Source organism: Tamandua tetradactyla, chromosome 6 (genome assembly GCF_023851605.1).
Source record: "Tamandua tetradactyla isolate mTamTet1 chromosome 6, mTamTet1.pri, whole genome shotgun sequence".
Taxonomy (NCBI): Eukaryota; Metazoa; Chordata; class Mammalia; order Pilosa; family Myrmecophagidae; genus Tamandua; species Tamandua tetradactyla.
Genome location: NC_135332.1, coordinates 82,529,818 through 82,554,183, shown reverse-complemented (window position 1 = coordinate 82,554,183; position 24,366 = coordinate 82,529,818). Strand labels below are relative to the sequence as shown.

General features: G+C 53.4%; 2 protein-coding genes and 1 long non-coding RNA gene across 5 annotated transcripts; 2 read left to right on the top strand and 1 right to left on the bottom strand.

Annotated features, from left to right (window-relative positions):
• Nucleotides 1–125: 125 nt before the first annotated feature.
• On the bottom strand, nucleotides 126–2,647 carry LOC143688513 (uncharacterized). The gene is made up of 3 exons (XR_013178106.1): nucleotides 2,005–2,647; nucleotides 1,092–1,147; nucleotides 126–849 (listed from the first exon to the last, which is right to left on the bottom strand). It is a non-coding gene; the product is annotated as an uncharacterized LOC143688513 (long non-coding RNA).
• MAF1 (MAF1 negative regulator of RNA polymerase III) lies at nucleotides 154–3,303 on the top strand. The gene is made up of 8 exons (XM_077166536.1): nucleotides 154–522; nucleotides 1,273–1,406; nucleotides 1,497–1,625; nucleotides 1,706–1,871; nucleotides 2,010–2,131; nucleotides 2,213–2,332; nucleotides 2,504–2,647; nucleotides 2,761–3,303. Exons 2-8 carry the CDS (start codon nucleotides 1,324–1,326, stop codon nucleotides 2,780–2,782), a joined length of 786 nt encoding a protein of 261 aa, XP_077022651.1. The 5' UTR covers nucleotides 154–522; nucleotides 1,273–1,323; the 3' UTR covers nucleotides 2,783–3,303.
• Nucleotides 3,304–3,320: 17 nt separating this feature from the next.
• On the top strand, nucleotides 3,321–12,783 carry WDR97 (WD repeat domain 97). 3 transcript variants are annotated; one of them, XM_077166532.1, is made up of 24 exons: nucleotides 3,321–3,573; nucleotides 3,759–3,895; nucleotides 3,987–4,615; nucleotides 4,773–4,894; nucleotides 5,100–5,802; nucleotides 5,884–6,026; nucleotides 6,131–6,367; nucleotides 6,449–6,539; nucleotides 6,740–6,872; nucleotides 6,965–7,086; nucleotides 7,306–7,372; nucleotides 7,542–7,691; nucleotides 7,787–8,011; nucleotides 8,094–8,219; nucleotides 8,300–8,380; nucleotides 9,873–10,001; nucleotides 10,126–10,344; nucleotides 10,428–10,592; nucleotides 10,714–10,911; nucleotides 11,006–11,127; nucleotides 11,209–11,371; nucleotides 11,779–12,200; nucleotides 12,314–12,372; nucleotides 12,494–12,783. In XM_077166532.1, the coding sequence occupies exons 1-24, from the start codon at nucleotides 3,327–3,329 to the stop codon at nucleotides 12,667–12,669; spliced, it is 4,866 nt and encodes a 1,621-aa protein (XP_077022647.1). In that variant the 5' UTR covers nucleotides 3,321–3,326; the 3' UTR covers nucleotides 12,670–12,783. The 3 variants fall into 3 exon arrangements, with proteins under 3 accessions (XP_077022647.1, XP_077022646.1, XP_077022648.1); XM_077166531.1 differs by having other exon boundaries at nucleotides 12,461–12,783; XM_077166533.1 differs by lacking the exons at nucleotides 7,787–8,011; nucleotides 8,094–8,219 and having other exon boundaries at nucleotides 12,461–12,783.
• The last annotated feature ends 11,583 nt before the right edge of the window (nucleotides 12,784–24,366 follow it).

Genomic DNA, 24,366 nt, shown 5'->3' with positions numbered 1-24,366 from the left:
GGCCAATGAGCGCCAGCGGGAAGGCGTGTTCTTGGGGAGGGGGCCTAGGACGGTGACAGACAGACGCGCCAGCCAGTAGAAGCGAGAAATAAGAATGAGCGGCGGATAACGTACCCAATAGCAACTCGAACTCTGGACCCCGAAAGCTGGAGTGGACCATTCAGAGGAGTGGGGCCGGGCCTTGCGGACGCTTGTTGTTGTCCAGCCGGAGGAGGCGGAGGTCGCTTGCTTGCTCGGTCGCCGGGGCTATCTGTGGCGGTCGGCGGGCAGTTCGGTCGGGAGAGGCGGGCGCTGTGAGGGGTGGGGCGAGGCTATGTCGCGGTGGCAGTCCCGATGGGCCGGCCGGGCCGGGAGTAACGGGACGTCGCCGCGGAGCTTCTTCCCCCGGATACAGTGCGGCCAGAGTGGAGGTCGCGGCGCCGCTCTCCGGACCTAAGGAGCCCGCTCTGCCCGCAGCCGCAGCACCTACTGCCTTCTCACCGGCACCACTGCCGCCCTACCGGGCTCGGCCCAGCCAAGCAGGTAGGCGTCCGCCCTGTGCCGGGCCGGTGTCTCCGGCCGTCGGGACCACAGTCCCCAGCAGGCCTCGCGCCAGTGCGCGTGCGCTCTTCCGGGCGCACTGCTTCCTGGGACTTGTAGTTCCACCGCGGCCAGGTCGGGCTTCCCCTAGCCCCGGCGGCCGGCCCTGCCCCGCGGGGCCTCCCTTTACTCCTTGGCGTCTTTGCGGAGAAGAACGGTGGCGCCCCTGGGTTTCCTCTGCTCCTCTTCGGAAAGCAGCCAGTAGAGCAGTGAAGTGCACCTGGTGCAGGTGACCGCAAGCCGGGAGCTCCAGGTGTCCTAATTCCTAACCTGGAAGGGCGTTTCTGCTCTGGCTGCGGATCTCAACCCGACCCAAGGGGTACTGCGGAACGCATATCCCTAAGCCGACTCTGTGTGACCCTCATGGTGTGTGTGGGTTCTTCTGACCTAAGGAGTGGCATTGAGGGCAAGACTAAACCAGCAATCCCAGGATTCCCGGTGCCCTTTCAAAGCCTGAACCCAGAACTCACAGGAAGTTTTGGGGGTGTGGCTTACCTGGTGCTTGGACTTACCATTAGCCTCAGGTAGCAGGATCTCATCATTTCTCTGACCAGGGCTCCAGAGCAGGCTGAGGGAGGGGTGTGCATCCTTGAAGCATGGGCAGGGATAGATCCAGCTTGTTTATGCATCTACACTCACTGGAGATGGAGTCCCACATGGCCAGGTATCCATAGCCTGCTCACCCACCCCCAGGCACCACTAGCCCCTGTGGCGCCCAGACCCCCCCCCCCCCAACCAAGGACCATGAAGCTATTGGAGAACTCCAGCTTTGAGGCCATCAACTCGCAGCTGACTGTGGAAACAGGAGATGCCCACATCATTGGGAGGTGAGGCTGGGGCTCCCCAGAGAGACACTGTGTCCTGACCCCTGAATTGAGTGGGTGGGGGTGCGCCATGTCCCACCTATGTTTCTGCAGGATTGAAAGTTACTCATGTAAGATGGCGGGAGATGACAAGCACATGTTCAAGCAGTTCTGCCAGGAGGGCCAGCCACATGTGCTGGAGGCCCTGTCCCCACCCCAGACCTCAGGCCTCAGCCCCAGCAGGTGAGCCAGGGTGGGGCCTGCCAGTGGGATGATTGTGGAACTGAGGCATACAGGGCTGGGCTGACAGTCTTTCCATACAGATTAAGCAAGAGCCAAGGAGGTGAGGATGAGGGCCCCCTCAGTGACAAGTGCAGCCGTAAGACTCTCTTCTACCTGATTGCAACTCTCAACGAATCCTTCCGGCCTGATTATGACTTCAGCGCAGCCCGCAGCCATGAATTCAGCCGGGAACCCAGTCTCAGCTGGGTGAGGGGGTCGGGGGAAGAGACTGTGGCCTCACAGCCATCCCCACTGTACACCCCCACCCTGGTGGCCCCTGGGCTCCCACCCAGTCCATTAGTGCTGCCCTGGGTCCTTGCCGCTCCTAACTGTGACCCACCTTAGGTGGTGAATGCAGTCAACTGCAGTCTCTTCTCGGCTGTGCGGGAGGACTTCAAGGCCCTGAAACCGCAGTTGTGGAATGCAGTGGATGAGGAGATCTGCCTGGCTGAATGTGACATCTACAGGTGGGCCAGTGTCCTTGCAGGGAGACTCCAGGTGGGGTGGCACTTTGGGGCCTCATGCCACCTCTTACCCATACTTCCCAGTTACAACCCAGACTTGGACTCAGACCCCTTCGGGGAGGATGGGAGTCTCTGGTCCTTCAACTACTTCTTCTACAACAAGCGGCTCAAGCGGATTGTTTTCTTCAGCTGCCGCTCCATCAGGTGGGCCCCCCTCAGTGCCCCATGGGGCCCACACACCATTCCCCCCGACCACCCCCATTCTCCCCACCTTGCTCCCCAACTTTGTCTTAGGTCATCCTCCCTGGGTCCCTCAGGGACCAGTGGCAGCCTGGGGTCGGGTGATCCAAAGATCGATGCTCCCTCCTCCCCCAGTGGCTCCACTTATACACGCTCGGAGGTGGGCAACGAGCTGGACATGGAGTTGGGAGAAGAGGAGGAGGAAGAGGATGAGGAGGAACGTGGAGGCTCAGGCCGTGAAGGTGGGCCCGAGGAGACCAGCGCCATTGAGGAGGACAGGTGTGTGATGGTGGCCATGGCCCAGCTTCCCAAGGTGGGTGGACATGGTGGGATCTTCTGCCTGGTCTCCTAGTTGTGGCTCCTCAAAGGCCTTTGTACCAACCTCTGCCCAGGGTCCAGGTGATCTGCATGTGACAAGGAGGAACAGAGGCCCCAGCTTCATCCAGCTCCAATTGATGCCTGGACCTGCCTGTCTGCCTGAGGGGCCCCAGGGCCTCCCCCACTGCTGGCCAGAGCCTGTTGCTGCCACAGCCATGGCGCCACCCGAGGCCTCGCCCACTGAGCCATTGGGCTCCAGCCTGTGACTGTTCACCTAACCTCTCCCCCTCAGGCCCCTGCTGCCCATACTGCGGCTGGACTGGACAGCAGGGGCCTGGTAAGAGGGAGCCTGCCCAAAGGAACTGCAGGAGGCAGGGTCAGCTGGACCACAGAGTTTATTTTTGTATTTTGTACTGGCAAGGCCTGGCCCTTCACACTCCCGCCTTGGGGTTCGGCGGTCAGAGACCCAGCATGGAGACCCCAGTGGTCTGCGGAGCTTGGGCCGGACACTGACACCCACCTATACACCCCCCTCCCAACCTCACCTGCCCGGCCGCGTGCACTGAGTGTCAGTTTGCTGCAGCTCGTTTCTTTCCAATAAAAGTTTCTGTGATTTAGCGCAGTTCTGGGGTGGTCTGGTATGGTAAGGGGCGGGGCGGGCGTCAGGGGCGGGGCCAGCGGCGTCAGGTATCTTAGCAACGGCCTGCCTGGACGGTTTTCGGCAGCTGTTGGGCTGCCTGGACCCTCAGCCGCCCCCATGGAGTCGGAAGTGTCGGATGCAGCCAACCCCTTTTCAGGCGAAAGCGACAACTTGGCTCTGGAAACAGATCTATACGACACGGATGTCTATGAGGTCCCAGACCCGGGGTTGCTCAAGGAGAAGAATGGTGAGGCGGCCTGGCTTTGCCCCACGCATGTCGCTCCCAAAGCAGGGAAGCAGGCCTAGGTGCAGGCTCCATCCCTGCGCGCCCACCGCACTCTGAGCAGGCCCTTGACCTAGCAGTAGCCACAGGGGATTCCCAGTGTTGAGGACGAGGACCACGCACTAATGGCTTCCGCCACCCTTCCGCAGAGCCATCGTTCTCGGAGACGCAGCAGGCCCTGCACTATTTCGCGACGCACCCGCAGTGGCGCATGATGACCATGAGTGCCCGAGCCCGCCAGCTGTGGTTGCTGCTGCGCAAAGGGCTCCACGGCATTGTGGAAAAGGTGTGGCCAGGCCCTTCCCTCAGGAGTTCCCAGCACGTCCCTGTCGCCCAGTCTCCTGCCTGATTGCAGGTCTGCTCGTCCTGGCCCGCAGGAAAAGAGAGCCGAGCTGCACGTGGCATGCTTGACGCATGGGCTGGAACCGCTGCGCCGCCTAGAATTGGCCGCAGGGCTCCGCTCGGTGGCCCAGGACCCGGCGGGCGGTCGCTTGGTGGTGCTGGATGGGGCGGGCTGCCTGCACCTGCACAGAGAGGATGGCTGGGCACACGAGAAACTGCTGGCCCCTGTCGCGCTCACGGGGCTGGTGACCGTCCCGGGCTCACTGGGCGACGTGGGCCGCTTTGTAGGGTGGGGCCCCGTAGGGCTTGCCATATTAGGGACCGATCTCAGACTGTTGTGGCTGAGCAAGCCCGGGGCGGGCAGGGAGCAAGGCTGCGAGCCCATCTGCTGCTTGCTAGTGCCCCAGGCCGGGCTGTTGCTTGTGGCCGAGGCGGGCGGCAGCATTGCACTCTGGAGGTTCCGGTCAGGGTCTCGTCGCCTGATGCAGTGCGGGGTTCCGCTGCAGCTGCCGCCGAGCCCCGCGGGTCCGCTGAGCCGCCTGGCTCTGGGGCCCCCGCGGCCCTACCACGCCCCGCGCTGCTTCGCGGCCTACGGCTCGGCAGTGCTCACCTTGGATCTGCACGCCTGGGCTCTCGTAGATGTGCGGCGCGATTTGCACAAAACGTGAGGATGGTAGGGGGTTTGGGGACGCCAGGGGATGTTGATGGGCAGGCACGAGTTATGGGGGCAGCCGGTCACGACAGTGGAGAGGGTGCACACGCCGGGCATAGGGAGGGGCCGGAGTGGCTATCCTGAGTCCGCCGGGCCTCCTCCACCCCAGCACCATCTCCGACCTGGCGTACTGTGAGGCGGTGGAGGCCATGGTGACAGCTTCCCGGGACAGCACGGTGAAGGTGTGGGAGGCCAACTGGCAGATCCGGATGGTATTCGTGGGCCACGGAGGTGCGCCGTGCCCCAGCGGCTCTTGAGGCCCGTTCTCCCCTACCCAGGCGCGGGCCTCTCTGCCTTCAAAAGCCCTAGGCTTGTCTGGGACTCCCGGACCGCTCTGATCACGCTCCTCTGCGTGGGCAGCAACTGGGCTGCTGGCCCCACCCCCTTTCCCCCCCTTCGCCCCCGCGCGCCCGTGTGACCCGCGCCCCTCCCGCAGGCCCGGTGACCGCTATAGCCGTGCTCCCAAACACGGCTCTGGTGCTGTCCGCCTCGCAGGACGGAACGCTGCGCACGTGGGACCTGCAGGCAGCGGCGCAGGTGGGCGAGGTGGCGCGCTGCTCCTGGGATGCGGGGGACCTGAAGTCCAGGAGAGTGAGCCGCCTGCTGGCGCCCGCCAGGCCAGGCTGGCCGGTGCTCTCGCTGAGCGCGAGCGCCGTGGAACTGTGGCAAGTGCGCGAGCTCTACTCGCCTTTGGCGCAGCTGCCGGCGCCGGTGCTCCATCTGCACCTGGCGCCGCCGCTACCCGCGCCCGCGTTCCCAGCGCTGCCCATGCGCCTCGTGTGTGCGTGCGCCGACGGCTCGGTCTGCTTGGTATCGGCCTCCACCGGGCACGTGGTGTGCGCTCTGCTGCTCGGGTCGGAGGACTGCGCGGCCGCGGTGGCCTACTGCCTGCCGCGCGAGGTGCTGTGGCTACTGACGCGCTCTGGGCACCTGGTGCGTGCCAATGCGGCGTGCTATCCCATGCGCGTGCTGCACCGCGTCTGCCCGCCGCCGGCTCCGGCCCCGCGGCCCTGCTGCTTGCACCTGTACAACCATCTCACGGACCCCGCGAGCGCGCGTACCTCCTGGGAGCTCGTACGCCAGCACGGGGGCGAACTAGACCGCAGCGACGCAGCCGGGGCCTGGAAGGACAAGAATCGGTAGGCGTCAGAGCTGGCGAGGGCCGGACGACCGGGCGGGGTAGCTGGGCCTGAGCCAGCGGGCTCCTCTAACCTCCGCAGGTACCTGCCAGTGGTCGGATGCACTGACGGTGCGCTGCTGGTGCTCGACTGGCGCTCGTCGCAGACCGTCTTCCACACGGAGGCGCACAGCCCGGGCCCAGTCACTGCCATTGCGTCCACCTGGAACTGCGTCGTGTCTTCGGGTAAGTTTCCCAACCCCCACCCCAGCCCCGTCCGGGTCATCTTCTGGGAGCGCCCCTACCCTACCCCCACCCCCAAGCCCAGCCCCGGCTCCGGCCACTCTCAGGCGGGGACCTGACGGTGAAGATGTGGCGTGTCTTCCCCTACGCCGAGGAGAGCCTGAGCCTGCTGCGCACCTTCTCCTGCTGCCACCCAGCCGTGGTGCTCTGCCCATTTGGCACGCGCGTCACCGTGGGCTTTGAAGCCCCAGCCAGTGCCACCTATGGCCTGGTGCAATTCTGCCTGAGGAACAGCCGACGCTTTGACCACCGGCCCCAGGATGACCCCACGGACCACATCACCGGTGAGGGGGCAGGGCAAAGCCGAGGCTCAGGCAGGGTACCTCTCTGCTCCTTGACACCTCTTCCCCCACCCCCAACCCCAGGCCTGTGCTGCTGCCCCATGCTCAAGCTGTATGCCTCCTCCAGCCTGGATTGCACCGTCCGCATCTGGTCCTGGGAGAACCGCCTGCTGCGGTGCGCTGGGCCAGTGAGGGAGGCAGGAGTAGGTGGGGCCAGGGATGGAAATGGGGGAGGTGGACAGCCAGGGGCTTCTCCTTCTGCTCTCACCAGATACCACTAGCTGGGTGGGGGGAGAAGGTCTTGCTGCTGCTCCTGCCTCCCTTTCCCAGCCCATGAAGCAGGGGCTGGACTCTGGCCCCTGGGCAACCCTCCAGGCTCTTGCAGCTGAATGGCGCCCCCCAGGCCCTGGCCTTCTGCAGCAGCAGTGGAGACCTCATGATGGCACTGGGCTCCCGCCTCTGCCTGGTGGCCCACACGCTCTACCTGCCCACTTCCTACCTGGTGAAGGTGTGCATCGTCCACAAGGTGGGCTAGACGGGGCTGTTCAGGGAGGACACGCGTCTCTAGGTCGGGGCTGCAGGCTGCTCTCCCCTGCTCAGAAGCTGTGCCGGAAGGTCCCCGAAGTGGTGGATGACCCTCCACTGCCACTAACCAGCCTGGAATCGCTGACCTCAGCCCAGCTGCAGAGGCTCGCCAGCTTGCATAGGTCTACCAGCCTGAGGTTCGCGGCCCACACATCCTAAAGGCCCCTACCCAGCAGCACCTGGGTCAGGGCATGGCTACATGTCCTCACCATGAGGCCCCAGGGCTCTGGGTGCTATCAGGGGATGCCACAAGCCTGTCCCAGCCCTGGCAATCCCATTCCTGGCTGGAACCATGTCCCAGCCCCAGCCTGATCCCACCGGTAACGTCATCTGCACTCACTCTGTCCTGTCTGCAGTGCGGCCCTGTCTCCCATCCACCATCAGAAGGCGACACCTCAGCAGCCACAGCCAGTGTTGGAGGAGGTGGGGTGGTCTCAATCTTCTCAGCCCAACAATGCCCCAGCCCCAACCCCCACCCAGACTCAGACCTCAACCTTCAGTCCCTGAGGCAGGCAAGAAATCCCAACAGTTACTTGGGGAGTGCATGACCAAGTCCAAAAAAGAATGGGCTAACTGCTGTCTCCCACCCCAGGCCATCAAAGCCCTAGCTGCCCGGGACCATGACCTTCAGCAGCTGAGGTTGGGGCTGGTGATCCCTGCAGCCCAGCCCCCACTATCTTGGCAGCAGCACCAAGAAGCCTTTGACAACTACTTGCACCTGATCTATGGCCCTGGCTTGCTGGTAGGTGCAGGGCTCTCTCCGGCCTGGTTCGTGCCCCTCCCCTTTCCTGGGCATTGGGGCCTTTGATGCCACCTGCCTCCCAATACCCCTCCCAGGGGATGCAACTCGGAAGGGTATCCCAGGACTGGAGTAATGTGACCATCCCCGTAGAGAGAGATGCCAGCAATGTGCCCAGGCGCACTGGGGTCCGCACCAAGCTTCAGATGGCACCAAAAGCCCTGCACCCACAGGACCTGGGGGCCCTGTGGCAGCGCTTAGCGCCCCGGGTCCTCTTGCCCATGCCACCTGCCTCCGGCAGTGTGCACAGCAAGGCATCCCAGGTGAGGCCTCCCAGCTCTCCCACGCCCCCTTACTGGCCTCTCAGCCCCTGCACCAGCCCATGGCTGCTTCTCCCACGTCCAGCTGTTGGCCTGCTCTTCCCTGAGCTCCAGGCTGGGTCTCAGTCTGGACCTGCAGCTGCAGTCCGAGAGGCTCCAAAAGGAGATGCAGGTGGCCCTGGACCCATCACCCTCCCATCTTCAGCCCAAGGTCAGGGCTCCAGCCATCCATGGGTGGGGTGCAAGGGTGTGGGGTCTGTGCTCCACTCTGAGCTCCTATCTTGTCTTCAGACCCCATACAAGAAACATCACCTGGAGCCACTGTCTAAGCTCGGAGGCTTCTTTCCTGCCACCATTCATCTCCGAGACAAAGTGAGCAAGCGTTCCTCCCAGCCCTCCCAGTGGCAGCCCCCTTGGAGATGGGGGGGCACTCTTCTTGCCCACCTCAGTGCCCCATTGCTGAAAACCTTTGTGTCCAAATCTGACCAGAGACTATGTCCACTTGTAGCCCAGGGGCCCAGGGTCCAGGTCCCTCCACCCCCTCCCCTGCCTGGCCACCCTCTGGGGTTCCCTGCTGCTGGGGGCCAGGGATCCAGGGCTCCCAGGGCAGACTGGGGACAAACAGAGCCAGAGCCTCCACCTGTCCCCTGTTGGGGAAGGTGGGGATCCATGGACTTTACAGTGGCCCCTGGGAGACCCAGTCCCTGTCCCGCCTGGATTGGCACCTTGCAATCTGCTGCTTCCCAACACACGTACCCGCCCCCCACCCGGCAGCCCGCGGCCTCCTCCCTTCCCCCCACTGTCACCTACCCAGGCTGCTGCACAGTCTGCCCAAACTCTGGGACCTGCTCCTTTTTTTAAAATTTGTTTTCATTTTAAAACATTTTATTATTAGAGAAGTTGTGAGTTTACAGAGCAATGGTTCCTAAGATACAGGTGTCCTACAATTACACCAACACTTTGCATTGATGTGAAACATTTGTTACAATCGATGAGAGCACTTTTTTTTTTCCTTTTTGCTTATTCATTTAACATCCTCCTATTGTGGAAAATAACATATATACAAAAAAAAAAAAAAGAAAACAATAATTTTCAAAGCACTCTGTAACAATTAGTTATGGAACAGATTTCAGGATTTGGTATTGGTTATAGTTCCACAATTTCAGGTTTTTCCTTCTAGCTGCTCCAAGACACCAGAAACTAAAAGAAATATCAATATAATGATTCCATAGTCATATTCATTTGTTAAATCCTGTCTTCTCGGGTGGGCAATGGTGGCTCAGTGGCAGAATTCTCGCCTGCCATGCCAAAGACTGGGTTTGATTCCTGGAGCCTGCTCATATAAAAAAAAGTAATAATAATAAGTAAATCCTGTCTTCTCTGTGTAACTCCTTCTCCTTTGGTCTTTCTGCTAGTCTTTAGTGGTGATTGGCTCTGCCCATTCTAACTATTTCATGTTAAAAAGGGATGTCGGGGGATGGGACTAGTTGATGTTCTAGAGAGGCTGATCCCTCTGGGTTTCAGGACTTAGCTGGCCTAGAAACTATCTGGAGGTTGTAGGTTTCTGGAAAGTAATCATAGTGCATGAAACCTTTGTAGAATCTCAGGTAGAGCCTTAAGGTGTTGTTTAGGGTTGGGCACCTGGGTCTTACAGACTTTCCTGTCCTGAGGCTGGAGACTGGACTTTGTTGAGAGCATGTGGGGCATGTCAGGGGTTCCTTGACTTTGCTTATGGCGATTGAGGCCTCCCCGTCCACCCTTCCCGCTGTGTGTGTGTTGGGAGGACTGGGGCCGTGGTCTGGGTGCTGCCAAGGGGTGGGGTAGGCATTCAGGCCCTCACCACACCTGCTCTGGCCCCCTGCAGCACTTCCTGCGGCCCCTCCACTTCCCAGGCTTTGTGCCCAACTCGGTGGTGTTGCAGCGGCTGTGGCCACAGACGGCGATGGGCGGCGCGGGAGCCCTGGCCCAGCTGGCCTCCAAAAGGGCCCCCAAGGCAAGGGGCGAGGTGGGGCGGGGTGGGCAGGGGCGGGGCAAGGTAGGGCAGAGCGGGGCAAGGCAGGGGGCGGTGGCCCCACAGACCGCCAGCCGCCCGCGTCTCTCGCCCTCCCTTCCCGTAGGCAGGCGCGAGCTGGGACGACTTTTGGCTGTCGCGGAGCAGCGGGCGACACGGCGCTTTGTGGCAGCGGAAGCTGGTCCAGTGGCTAGGAGAACAGCCTGGGGACGAGCAACCGGCGGAGGAGGAGACGGAGGAGGAGCTGGACTGGAGCTTGCCTTCCCTGAGCTCGCAGGGGACGCCCTCGGAAGAGCCGCTAGTGCCTTTGGAGCAGAAGTCGCTGGTACGCGCCCGGGGCCCCGCCGGAGGGCGGCTTGGTGGCGACGGCTGGGAGAGGGGGCCTGCAGCTGCCACTGCTCTCCCTAGAGCTCCGCGGACGGTTCCCCGGCCCCCGGCGAAGTCGAGGCCATCTCTGCACTTTCCTTGGGCCCCTCGCTCTGGGAAGAGAGCTTCGGGCATCTGCCCAGCTCCCTGCGTTTCTTCCTCTGCCAGAACTGGTTCAAGAAGCTGTTCCCACTCTTCACCCTGGAGGTTCGGTGGGGAGGGGGAGGGGGGATGGCAGAGGGGCTGGGGAGGAACGGGCAGGGCGGGGTGGGGGCACCGGGGTGGGGAGGGAGGCGCGTGGGCAGGCTTTCAGCCCGCGGGCCCACAGGCGTACCCGGAGGTGAGCACGGCGGAGGGCCTGGCCTCCCTGCTGGTGGGCGCGTTGGAGGCGGCCTCCTGGAGCGACGGCGTGAACATCTTGAGCGCATTGCTGCGCCTACTGCCCGACGTGAGCTGCAACCTCCGTGGCCGGTTGCAGCGCGCCCTCGTGCACCTGCTCAACCTAGACCGGCCCCCCAGCCTCCAGGTGCGGCTCTCGGCCCGCCCCACCCGGCCACACGTGGCCTCCGCCACCCACGTGGCCTCCGGCACCCACAGCCCTCCCCTCGGGCTCCCCTCAGGACGGGAAGCAGAAGCAGTTCGTGATGCTGGCGCTGCAGCTGCTCCTGGCCTGCACCCTGGAGTCCCGGGACGTGGTGCTGGAGCTGCTCAGCTACTTCCTTTACTCACCTGCTGCCTGCCAGTGAGACCCGCGCACTCCCACCACCACTACCAGTCCACCTTGGCCTCGACTCCGGCCTGAGACTCGCTCACCTCTCCCCAGGCCAGAGCTCAAGAAGCTGCTGAGTGGGCTGGGACTCCAGGACCCTCAGGGCTTCCTGTTCAGGGAGATGGTGACTTGGGTCCAGGGCTCCGAGCTGGGCTGCAAGGCCTCTCTGCGTACTCGCTGTGGCCAGAAGCTGGAGGACATGGTCCAGAAGCTGCAGGTCTGGGCGGGGAGGGCCGGGCCACCCACCTGCCGCAGGGGCCTCTCACCTCCTCCCCTGAGGCTTTCCCCAGGTGCTGGCTGGGGTGGGGGTGGGGGTGGCAGATGAGGCTGGCAGACTCTGCCGTCCTTCAGCTCGGCGCCCCCTTGCGTGCATCTTGGGGACCTGGTGGCTCCCGGCGCTGACGATGTACAGCTGGGGCCTCGGGCTGGGACCCCAAGACTTTACTGTAAGTGTAGGGACGTCCTCCCTGGGCCCGGAGCTCGATGAGCTGTGAGCTCCCCAGGAGCAGGCGCTGCTTCCTGCCTCACCCACAGATGGGAACCTGGCAGCCGGGTCCAGCCAAGCTGTCCGTGGTGCTGCCTAAGGTCCCAGAGACTGTGGAGCTTTCCTTGATTGCCCCCAAGGAGAGCCTGTCGCAGGCCTTCGCCGTCTCCGCTGCGCCCTCGAGCATCTGGCCGCACACCCGCGTCTCCGAGACACCCTCGCAGATCATGCTGCTCTCGGCCCGGGAACCGCAGGCAAGGCCGGCGCGCGCCGGGCGGACGAGACGCACCCTCTCGGAGTCGCTGCAGCCCTTCAGCGCATCGCCGGGGGTGGCCTTGCGTACCTCGGCCCCTGCCGTGCTGCCGAGCGTGCCCCTGCCCCTGCATATGACGGTCTGGTCGCAAAGGCAGATTCTGGACCTGGAGTCCATCGACGCGCTCAACTTCTTCTGCGAGCGGCAGCTGGCGCGGCACCGGGGCCTGCTGAGGAAGGAAGAGAAAGAGGAGGAGCGACCGCGCTCGCGGGTGCCGGACACAGTGGTGCGGCAGCCCCTGGACTGCCGGTGCGCGGGGTCGGGGGCGGGCTGAGGCCTGCGTGGGGTGCGGGGTAGGGATGGGGTCCCCGCAACGCGGGGGTGAGGCCCGGCGCCGCTCAACACGCCTCCGGGTCCCGCAGGCGTGGCCCCATCCCACGGCTGCTGGAAGCCAAGGCTCAGCCCGAGATGAGCGCGCGGGGTGAGTAGTGCCGAGCGACCGGGAGAGGCGACACCCTGACGCGCACCGCCCCATCGCTGGGCCTGGCGTCACTGCGAGTTCCCTGCAGGCCCCGAACCGCCGCCGTGGTTGCGCCCCGCAGGCCGCTTCCTAGACGGTGCCATCCGGATCCTGAAGCTGCCACTGCCCAGGGTGGAGCCCCAGCCCTTCCCCCCAGACTGGCCCACCCCAGCCCGCCCACTGCCCCCGCTGCTCCTACAGCCTGCCCTGCAGCGCTATTTTCTGCCCCGGGACGCGGACCCCGACAGCTACAGCTGACCCGGCTGGTGGCCCCTGCCTGCCCTCGCCTCCCATATCAGGCTTGGGACCCCCGCTGTCTCCCTGGAGCTGGAATAAAGTTCAGAAGTGGCCCCCCAACACACTGGACGCCACTTCTGTTTTGGGGGAGGGGGTGCCTGGAATGGATAGGGGAGTCGAGATGGGTGCACTGACTGCAGGGAGTGAACCTGTCTTACCTGGGGGACCCTCCTGGCTCAGCTGTCAGCACTCAGTCAGTTACTGGATGCTGAGACTGGGGGATGCAAGCCCATGGTGGTTCCCAGGCTGCCAGTGGCCAGGGGATTGGTATGAGGGGGGTATTTACACAGTGATGTGGCACTCGGTGAGACCAGCAGTCTGAAGGGACCTCACATCTACCTGCCTTTAGGGCCAAAGGGGGAAGAGTGGAGGGAAGCCCAGGGCTCCGGGTGCAGCTTCGCACCCCTGCAGTCCTGCCAGGGTTTGTGGACAGTCTTCTGAAGGATAGTCTGAGTTACCGTCAGACTCCCACTTGAGAAGTTTCTTCTCAGCGGCTTGTGCACCTCTCTGGGAAACCCCAAACTGCACAGCTCTCATGTTGTGGGGCTGCAAGTTGTGACCCTTTCTATGGCCAGGCAGGGCTTCATTTGCTGGGAGGAAGCCTGCCTGTGCATGGCCTAGGGAAATGGGAGATTGAGCATTTTTTAAAAAGGAATCATAAATGGCAGTCAAGAAACATGAGGCCCGTAAGAGTAGTTCTGGTGTTTTATTATTTTTTTTTTCTTTTGGTGTTTCACTTTTTAAATTATGAAAACAATGTTTCTAAAAACAGAAACACGAGAAAGTAGGAAAGATTGTAAACAAGTCACAGAAAAGCTCTGATCATGAAGGAAAAGATTAATATGCATATTTTGGGGGAATTGAATCATGTTTCCCACGAAAGGCGTGTTCAGGGCCCAGCTCCTGGCCCTATGGGTCAGAGCCCACCTGTAAGTAGGGACCTTGGAAGATGTTCCTATTTAAAATGTGGCCCCCCTGAAAAAGGGCAGGTCTTAATCCATGTGGCTGAAGCCCTTATGAGCCAAGGAAATCGGACATGGCAAGAGAAACTGCAGGGAGCAGCGAGGGGCTGGAAGTCAAAGGGACCGGGACTGGGAAGAGAAAGGAGAAAAGCCGCCCCGTGCATTGCCACGTGACAAAAGCCAACGCCCAGGGATCGAGGCCAGCCAGCCTCGAGCGCCACATTCTCTGGGGAGAAAGTGTCATCTTGCTGACACCTCAGTTTTTGACTTCTTGAGCCTCCAAACCATGAGCCAACTCGAATACTGTTGTTTAAACCAACCAGTTGCATGGTGTTTGTTTTAACAGCTGGGAAACTAAGAGGATACTACTATATGATTTTTAAAATTGAGAAATTTATTAATCTGAGTATACCACGCAGAGTAAAAAGGCAAGCCACAGAGTAGGAGGAGAATACCTCCAGGACTTCTCGAACTTACAGCACACTCCATTAAATCAACAGCAATTAAAAAATAGGAAAACTCAGACAACCAAAGAGGAGCATGTACAAAAGCTCAGACTAGGCACTGCACAAAAGAAGTCAAAATAGCCCATTCATATATTTTTTCAACCTCAATAATCAGGAAAAAAGGAAAAGAAAACCATTCAGGTGTACCACTTCATGCTCCCTAGATTTACAAAATCTTACATTTAGATCTGATGGTGGCGAAATGTGAGGATGTGGAGAGCGTGCCCCCTGGCCATCTGGGAGGCTCTTGGCGTTACCTGGAAAGTTGGCTGCATGTCCTTCCCCTGACCCAGTAATTCCACGCCTCAGGATAAACTCTAGAGAAAGTAGGCACAGGTGGGACAGGCCACGCAGATGGGAATGGTGGAGGCAGCGTTGTTCAAAATCGTGTAAAACTGCAAATGCCCCATCTGCCTGCCAGCAAAAAACCTGATGACTAAATTCTCGGCAGAGCCCCAAATCCTCTGACGCTGGGAAGAGCGTGGGCTGGCGATGCCATCTGGATAAAATTCACGACACTGCCAGGGTGGGACTGTGTGGTTTAGAGACGCATACTTAGGTGGGGACACACACGTCATCCTGGGAGAACTTGGTAAGAAGGGGTTTGCCTGGGAGGGCTTACCTGGGTGCAGTCCTTAAGGCACCGGTGAGCTGGGTGCACTGAGACAGCCCCTTGGGACGGAGGTCACCTCATGTCACCTGGCCCCTCCCACCACGAGGACGGAAATGTATTGCTGACACCTTCAGATTCTGGTGCTCTGCTTTGATCCACAGATCAAAGGGGCTGCGCGGGTGTCTGCAGAGCTGGTAACCACAGCCCCCCCCCCCCCCCGCTCCCCCTCCAGTTGGTTCCTCTGGCCTAGGGGTGGTAGCCGCTTCCTGCGGTTTTTGCCTTGCAGAGGTCCTATTTGCTCCTCTTGATCACCCAGCACCTGTGTCATCGAGTCCCCGAGTTAAATCCCCTCTGCTGAGAGATGCTTACTGTGGTTCCAGCTGGGTCCTCAGGGTCTGCTGGGGACTGGGAAGCTCTGGTCGGCTGGCACATGGCCACTGGTGAGTCCAGTGCTTCCTGCTGACAGTTTCTTAACTGTCTTGAATCTCCTAAGCAGGCAGTCAGAGCACTGGCAAATAATGCCCATTTCTTCTGTCTTTGCAAGACTATTCATCTAAAACAATTTTTTAAAATAAGAAATAAAAAAAAAACCAATGCACAATACTATCTAATTGTAATGTAATTATGTTAAAACACTGAATGAAGCTGCATCTGAGCTATAGTTTTTTTTGTTTGTTTGTTTGTGTTTTTTGTTTTTTTCCTTTTTTATATATTTTTTATTTGTATTATTATTATTTTTTCTCTATATTATCATTCTATATCTTTTTCTGTTGTTTTGCAAATTCTTTTCCTAAATCGATGCAAATGTACTAAGAAATGATGATCACATATCTATGTGATGATATTAAGAATTACTGATTGCATATGTAGAATGGAATGGTTTCTAAAGGTTGTGTTAGTTAATTTTTTTTAATTAATAAAAAAATGCAAAAAACTATACATCTGACTTCCTTTCCTTTTTTGTTTGACCAGGACTACCAGGAAGATGTTAAATAGTGGCCATTCGGCAGTTATTCTTGCACTGTGAGCAAGTGGGGACCGCCTCGAATGTCTGTATTTACTGTCCACCCCGCAGGGGGAGCGGAGCCCGCTGGGTGAATCAGGAGCCCGGCATGGATGTGCTCGTAATCTGAATCCACATTCCCTGTGAGCCCAAAGTAACCAGGACTTCTGGGACATGGTATTTTTAGTTAAGGGGGGGGGGGTCCACCTGAATGGGGGGGTGTCTCAATCCATCTTACTGGGGGCCTTTGAGGAGAAGAAACCAGAAGCCAGGGGAGCAGAAAGGAGAGGACGTTGCTGTATGACAGGCGGAGAGTCAAGCCAAGTGCCCCAGGATGCTGGCAGCCAACACCCGGGCATGCGCGGGGACTATGGGAGAAAGAAACCCTCGCTGGTGTCTTTTCGTTTTTTTAAAAAACAGCATACAAACACGAACATTCTTGACATATGAACATTCCATATTTGGTGTACAATCAATGGCTCACAGTATCATCACATATCTGTGTATTCATCACCATGATCATTTCTTAGAACATTTGCATCACTCCACCAAAAGAAATAAAAAGAAAAATGCATACATGCCATACCCCTAACCCTCCCTCTCATTGACCACTATTATATCTATCTACCCAACTTATTTTAACATTTGTTCCCCCTATTAGTTACTCATTTTTAATCCATATTTTTTACTCACCTGTCCATACCATAGATAGAAAGAGCATCAGATGCAAGGTTTTCACAATCACACAGTCACTTTGTGAAAGCTACATCGTTATACAATTATCTTCAAGAAACATGGCTACTGAGACAAAGCTCAACAGTTTCAGGCATTTCCCTCTAGCCACTCCATAACACCTTAGACTAAAAAGGGGATATCTATATCATGCATCAGAATAACCTCCAGGATAACCTCTCGACTCTGAAATCTCTCAGCCACTGACACTTTATTTTGTCTCATTTCTCTCTTCCCCCTTTCAGTAGAGAAGGTTTTCTCAATCCCTTGATGGGCTAAATCCAAGCTCATTCTAGGATTTCGATCCCACGTTGCCAGGGAAGTTTACACCCCTGGGAGTCATGTCCCACATTCCCTAGAATTTTTTTTTTTTTGCATGGGCAGGCACTGGGAACTGAAACTAGGTCTCCGACATAGCAAGGGAGAATTCTGCCACTGAGCCACCGTTGCACCTCCCGATTCCCTAGTATCTTGAGGTTGGACCTCTCCTAGCCTCAGAACCATGGGCCAGTACGTTCCTGTTGGTAAACCCAAATTGGCTTGTGGCATATATGATAGCAGCTCTGGCAAACGAAGACAAGCATTGATATCATAACTGGGAAATAGTGGCACAGACCAGATAACCCAGGCATCTATCCATTGCATACACATGTATTTAATTTACATCCACCTTGTCATTGCATCTCAGTGGGGAAGACACGGTTGGGTGCATAAATGGTTCTGGCCGAGGTTGGCTGTCCACAAATGGGCAGGGTGGCATGCACAAGGACCCACCCTGAGGCTGGCTGCCCACGTTCAGGCAGAGTCCCTCCCCTTCCTAACCATGACCATAACCAATTACCCAAGTCCTCCAATGTCCCAGGTTCCTGACTATAAAAGGGACAATCCTGCTCAGATGACTCTCGGGCAGGGCTGCTTTTTTGCTGAGTGAGTTTCTACAGGGCGGGCAGTGCCTAGCACAGAGGAAGCACTTTGTGTGGATGTGGTCATAGAAAATAAAGGAATTAGTATATTAGAAGAACAGTTTAGATAAAATTTTAATGTAGGGACAATACTAAGAAAGAACAGGTTGACAAATGTGATGACTAAAAAAACTACGGCAAAAAACATCCTAAAATCAAAGGCCAAACTCAAAATGGATCATAGATTTAAATGCAAAACATAAAATTTTTATTAGAAGAGACCATAAGAGAAAAACCTTCAAGATGCCCTGATGGGTGAAGAGCTCCTACAGATGCCACCAAAGGAAGGGGGAAAAAAATCAGTAAGTTGGACATCATAAAACCTTCAAAATCTTGCTCTGGTAAATGGCTTGTTAAGAGGATGAGAAGATAAGGCTCCCGTCTGACAAAGGGTACACATCCAAAATATATATACAACGCTAAAATTCAACAGCAAAGAAATCAAATAATCCCATTAGAAAATGCGCAAAAGACATGAACAGACGTTTCACCAGGGGATAAGCAGATGGCAAATAAGCATATGAAAAAACGTTCAACATCACAGACCATTAGGAAAATGCAAATTAAGAACAGTCCCAGCATCCCCTGGGCCTGAACCCTCCTGCAGCCCCTGCTGCCCAGGAGGAGGTCTCCAGGCTGTCAGCTAAACCTGCTCCAGCAAAAGTGCAGATGAAGCCAAAAAAAGGCAATGGGTAAGGATATTTAGACCAACAACAACAACAAAAAAAAACCAAAAAAAAAAAAAAAGGTGCAACCAAAAGGAAAAGTGGAAGTGGCTAGCTAAGCAACCAACGAAATACTTGTTGGTAGAATATGGAAAAACTGAAAATAAGAAAAGTCCATTTGAAGTTGAAGTAGCTGAAGTCTGTCTAATATTGATTACCATGTTAGTTAGTACTAATAGTGTTCTGTACAATTAAGAGAAAAATTATCACTTATTTTGTAAATGCAAGTTTTTTAGTAGCTCAGAAGAAAAATTTTAAAGGAGATTGAAGTCTTATTTCACCCTATTTTGAAAGTATAATTGCTTTTTTTTTTTTAAAAAGGGAAGTAATTTCAGATGTTTTATTTTTTTGGTACAACCGGAAAATAGTGGGATATTAAATTACAGAGAGGTTTGCTTGTCCTGGAAATCAACTTAACATTCCATAGAGCAGGGGTGGTAGGTTTTATACTCTATCATACAATGATACTAGATGGCGACTTGGAGTCACAGTCATGCATTTAATATGTGTTGGACATTTTCCGTTACATCTGTTCCTATGTTTTTTAGTAGAATTCATTCTTAAAAGTGCTCCCAGGTCTGGGCTTCCTGTTGAAGCTGTGTGCACACCCTAACATCTTTGGTTGTGACTCTCCATGTCTCCTAACAATTTTGTCATATGCTGTGAAAGACTGGAAATGTGAGTGTGTGGTGTGTATCACCTAAATTGTGAACTAGTGAGACTTACAATGTAACAGCTTATCAACATTTGAAGATGCTGGTACTTGACATTCTCTTAAGGAAAACTTGCCCCCCACATTTTAAGCTGAAACTCACTGGAATAACGCTAAACAGAATTACAGTTACACGGCTTTTTAGATTTTTGGTACAGACATTGAGAACTGTGTGCAAATTGTTCGTGACGTCTTGGTGTGATCTTCAAAACAACCAATAAAATCTAAATTATGAAAGAAGTAAAAGAATGATTAAAACAAAAGAGGTGATTAAAAAAAAAAAGAGGTGATAATGCCAAATGGTATTACCGGTGTGGCGCAGCTGAGCCTCACTCATCACACTAGCTGCTGGAAATGTGAAACGGTGCAGCTGCTAAGGAAAAGTATGGCAGTTTCTTATAAAACTAAATATGCAACTACCATGCAATCCAACAGCTGCACTCCTGGCCACTTATCCCTGAGAAATGAAGGCTTATGTTCATACAAAATCTGCATTTGGATATTTATATCAGCTTTATTGGTAATACACCAAAACTAGAAATGACACAAAGGTCCTTTGGCTGCTTGGGGTTATGTACCCCAGGGGAAAACCATGTTCTTAATCTTAATCCATTCCTGTGGGTGTGCACCGAGTATAAATAGGACATTTTGATGAGGCTCCTTCAGTTAAGGCGTGGCCCTCCTCAGTCAGGATGGGTTTTAATCCTGTCCCTGGAGGCTTTATAGAGAAAGCCACAGAGGGAGAAGCCACAAGGAACTGCCAGAAGCTGGAAGTCAGCATCTCAGAAGAGAAAAGAGAAAAGAAAAGCCAAGGAACCCCGCAGATGGCCAGCAGCCAGCCCAAAATGCCGTCTTCAGGGAGAAACCATCACCTTGCTGACACCTTGAGTTTGGAGTTCTCTTATCCTCAAACCTGTGGACCGGTAAGTTCGCATTGTTAAAGCTAACCCATTTTATGGTATTTGTCTTAGTAGATGGGAAACTAAATCAGGTCCTTAAATGGGGGATGGCTAACCAGACTGTGTTATAGCCATACAATGGATTACCACTCAGAAACGGAAAGGAGCAGACCATCAATATACAGGACAACTTGGGTGGATCTCAGGGGCTTTATGCTGAGTGAAAGTAGATCTTCATTTTTATAACATTCTCAAAATGTCAAACTATAGACATGAGGGACAGCTGGTTGTGGCCTGGTTGAGGGGTGGGGTGGGTAAAGTGGATGGGTGGACCTATAAAGGTAGCACGAGAGAGACTTTTGTGGTAATGGAACTTTGCTTTGCTTGGGGTGGGTTCTGGTTCCATGGTCTACACGTGTGACAAGATCTTATTCTATACTGATGTAGGGGGCAACCACTGAGGGGTGATATCACAGGAAAGGGAGGGAGTGGGAAGACTCAGGGGTTCGCTTCTCCACCAAAACAGCAATTAAGCTGGGGAACAACAACCAGAATAAACTATTTGGGAACTTTTAAATCTGACCAGTCCCTTCCAGCAACCGGGGGAGTACTTGATGAAGTGAGAAGCTGCTGAAACTTGACATTTAAGGAAATCTCTGTCAGGTCACAGGCTGACAGAGAAGAGACTTCAGGGACTACACACAACAAGGAATGCAGACCTTATAAAAAATAATCTGGAAAAGTCATTACACAAGCAGAAGACTGATTCTTGAAAGCAATCCCTAAGGAAGCAGAGAATCTGATTTCCAGAGTTACCACGTTATCATTCTCAAAATGTCCAGTTCTCAACAAAAAATACAAATTATACAAAGAAACATGAAAATATGGCTCATTCCCAGGAGAAAAAAAAAAAACAGTTGGACAGAAAATATTCCCAAGGAAGCCCAGATATTGGACTTACCACACAGAGACTTTTTTTTTAATTTTTTAATTTTATTTTTTTAAATACCAAAAAACACCAAACAAACGCAAACATTCCTATTTTGATCATTCTGTTCTACGTATATAACCAGTAATTCACAATATCATCACATAGTTGCATATTCATCATCATGATCATTTCTTGGAACATTTGCATCTATTCAGAAGAAGAAATAAAACGAAAACAGAAAAAAAATTTATACATACCATACCCCTTACCCCTCCCTTTCATTGATCACTAGCATTTCAAACTAAATCTATTTTAACATTTGTTCCCACTATTATTTACTTTTATTCCATATGTTCTACTCGTTTGTTGACAAGGTAGATAAAAGGAGCATCAGACACAAGGTTTTCACAATCACACAGTCACATTGTGAAAGCTATATCATTATACAATCATCATCAAGAAACATGGCTACTGGAACACAGCTCTACATTTTCAGGCAGTTCCCTCCAGCCTCTCCATTACATCTTGAATAACAAGGTGATATCTACTTAATGCATAAGAATAATCTCCAGGATAACCTCTCTACTCTGTCTGGAATCTCTCAGCCATTGACACTTTGTCTCATTTCACTCTTCCTCCTTTTGGTTGAGAAGGTTTTCTCAATCCCTTGATGCTGAGTCTCAGCTCATTCTAGGGTTTTTCTCAATCCCTTGGCTGAGTCTCAGCTTATTCTAGGATTTCTGTCCCACGTTGCCGGAAAGGTCCACACCCCTGGGGGTCATGTCCCACGTAGACAGAGGGAGGGTGGTGAGATTGCTTGTTGTGTTGGCTGGAGAGAGAGGCCACATCTAAGCAACAAAAGAGGTTCTCTTGGGGGTGACTCTTAGGCCTAAATTTTAAGTAGACTTGACCTATCCTTTGTGGGGTTAAGTTTCATATGAATGAACCCCAAGACTGAGGGCTCAGCCTATAGCTTTGGTTGTCCACACTGCTTGTGAGAATATCATGAATTCAACTTGGGGAAGTTGAATTTCTCCCCATTCTCACCATTCCCCAAAGGGGGCTTTGCAGATACTTTTCCACTCACTGATAGAATCACTCTGGGATTCATCGGGGCATCACTCTGGACAAACCAACAAAATCTCATGTCCTACCTGAGATTCCAAGTACTTAAGGTGTTCAATCAAACTACATAAGTTATATTAGGAAATACACTGGTCAAAATATAAATTTTGTACCAAATAAGCATTTTTTTGCTTTAGTCTCACACATAAGTTAAAGTTTTAAAATATGAATTACCATCTATTTTCAATACCCTGCAGTATTGACATTCCTCTGTTCTTCCTCATGCAAAAACGTTTTGAAATTTGTACATTTAGTCACTCTCAGTGTACACTCTAGGCATTTCTAGATTATACCACCCCAGTCTTTATCATCTATCTTTCCTTCTGATTTCATTTGTGCCCCCAGGCTATTTATTTGTTTTTAATGCATATGTTTTACTCATCACAAGATTTTCACAATCACACAGTCACATTGCAAGAGCTATATCATTATACAATCATCTTCAAGAAAATGGCTACTGGAACACAGCTGTACAGTTTCAGGCACTTCTGTCTAGCCACTCTAATACACCTTAGACTAAAAAGGGGATATCTATATAATGTGTAAGAATAACCTCCAGCACGGTTTCCTAGATCTTACACCAAAAGCATGAGCATTAAAGAAAGATATAAATAAATGGGAACGCCTCAAAATTAAACACTTTTGTGCATTAGAGAACTTCATCAAGAAATAAAAAGACAGCCTAAACAATGGGAGAAAATATTTGGAAACGATTTATCAGATAAGGGTCTAGTATCCAGAATATATAAAGAGACTGTTCAACTCAAACAAAAAGGCAAACAACCCAATTACAAAATGAGCAAAAGACATGAACAGATACTTCTCAGAATAGGAAATACAAATGGCTAAAAGGCACCTGAAAAGATGCTCAACTTCCCTGACTATGGGAAATGCAAATCAAAACCACAATGAGATATCATCTCACACCCACCAGAATGGCCATTATCAATAAAACAGAAAACAACATGTACTGGAGAGAATATGGAGAAAGAGGCACACTTATCCACTGTTGGTGGGAATGTCAAATGGTAAAACCGCTGTGGAGGGCAGTTTGGCGGTTCCTCAGGAAGCTAAGTATAGAACTGCCATATGACCCAGCAATACCATTGCTAGGTATGTATTCAGAGGACATGAGTGCAAGGACACAAATGGATATTTGCACACCAATGTTTATAGCAGCATTATTTACAATTGCAAAGAGATGGAAACAGCCCAAATGTCCATCAACAGACGAGTAGCTAAACAAGCTGTGGTATATACATATGATGGAATATTATGCAGCTGTAAGACAGAATAAATGAAGTATGTAACAACATGGATGGACCCTAAGAGCATTGTGCTGAGTGAATTTAGCCAGAAACAAAAGCATAAATACTGTATGGTCTCACTGCTATGGACTGACATTAGTGAATGAACTTGGAGAATTTCAGTTAAGAACAGAGACCATCAGGAGATAGAAATAGGGTAGATATCGGGTTATTGGAGCTGAAGGGATACAGACTGAGTGACAGGATGGATAGCACAATACTACCTAACTACATAATACAGTGATGTAAGTACACTGATTGAATTTGAATGTGAGAATGACAGAGGGAGGAGGGCTGGGGACACAAATGAAATCAGAAGGAAAGATAGATGATAAAGATTGAGAGGGTATAATCTAGAAGTGCCTAGCGTGTACAATGATAGTGACTAAATGTACAAATTTAAAAACGTTTTTGCATGAGGAAGAACAAAGGAATGTCAATACTGCAGAGTGTTGAAAATAGATGATAATTCATATTTAAAAACTTTAACTTATGTGTGAGACTAAAGCAAAAAATGTTTATTTGGTACAAAATTTATATTTTGACTAGTGTATTCCCTAATATAACTTATGTGAACAGTTTAATTCAACACCATCAGTACATGGAACCTTGAGTAGGGCATGAAATCTTGTAGGTTTGTCCTGAGTGATGCCCTGATAAATCCCGGAGTGATTTGAACAGTGAATAAAAAAGTATTTACAAAGTCCCCTTCGGAATGGTGAGAACGGGGGAAAATTCAACCTCCCCAAGTTGAATTCTTGATATTCTCACAAACAGTATGGACAACCAAAGCTATAGGTTGAGCCCCCAGTTTGGGGGTTTGTTCATATGAAACTTAACCCCACAAAGGATAGGTCAAGCCTACTTAAAATTAGGCCTAAGAGTCACCCCCAAGAGAACCTCTTTTGTTGCTCAGATGTGGCCTTTCTCTCTCAGCCAACACAACAAGCAAACACACCACCCTCCCCCTGTCTACGTGGGACATGACTCCCTGGGGTGTGGACCTTCCTGGCAACGTGGGACAGAAATCCTAGAATGAGATGAGACTCAGCATCAAGGGATTGAGTAAACCTTCTCGACCAAAAGGGGGAAGAGTGAAATGAGACAAAGTGTCAGTGGCTGAGAGATTCCAAACAGAGTCAAGAGGTTCTCCTGGAGGTTATTCTTATGCATCAAGTAGA

Bases quoted from the DNA above. Each gene is read 5' to 3' on its own strand.
- MAF1 (XM_077166536.1), top strand. From the start codon at position 1,324: ATGAAGCTATTGGAGAACTCCAGCTTTGAGGCCATCAACTCGCAGCTG. The intron at 1,407-1,496 runs GTGAGGCTGGGG...ATGTTTCTGCAG, and splicing joins GATGCCCACATCATTGGGAG to GATTGAAAGTTACTCATGTA. The intron at 1,626-1,705 runs GTGAGCCAGGGT...CTTTCCATACAG, and splicing joins TCAGGCCTCAGCCCCAGCAG to ATTAAGCAAGAGCCAAGGAG.
- WDR97 (XM_077166531.1), top strand. From the start codon at position 3,327: ATGGTAAGGGGCGGGGCGGGCGTCAGGGGCGGGGCCAGCGGCGTCAGG. The intron at 6,540-6,739 runs GTGCGCTGGGCC...GCAACCCTCCAG, and splicing joins TGGGAGAACCGCCTGCTGCG to GCTCTTGCAGCTGAATGGCG. The intron at 12,373-12,460 runs GTGAGTAGTGCC...AGTTCCCTGCAG, and splicing joins GCCCGAGATGAGCGCGCGGG to GCCCCGAACCGCCGCCGTGG.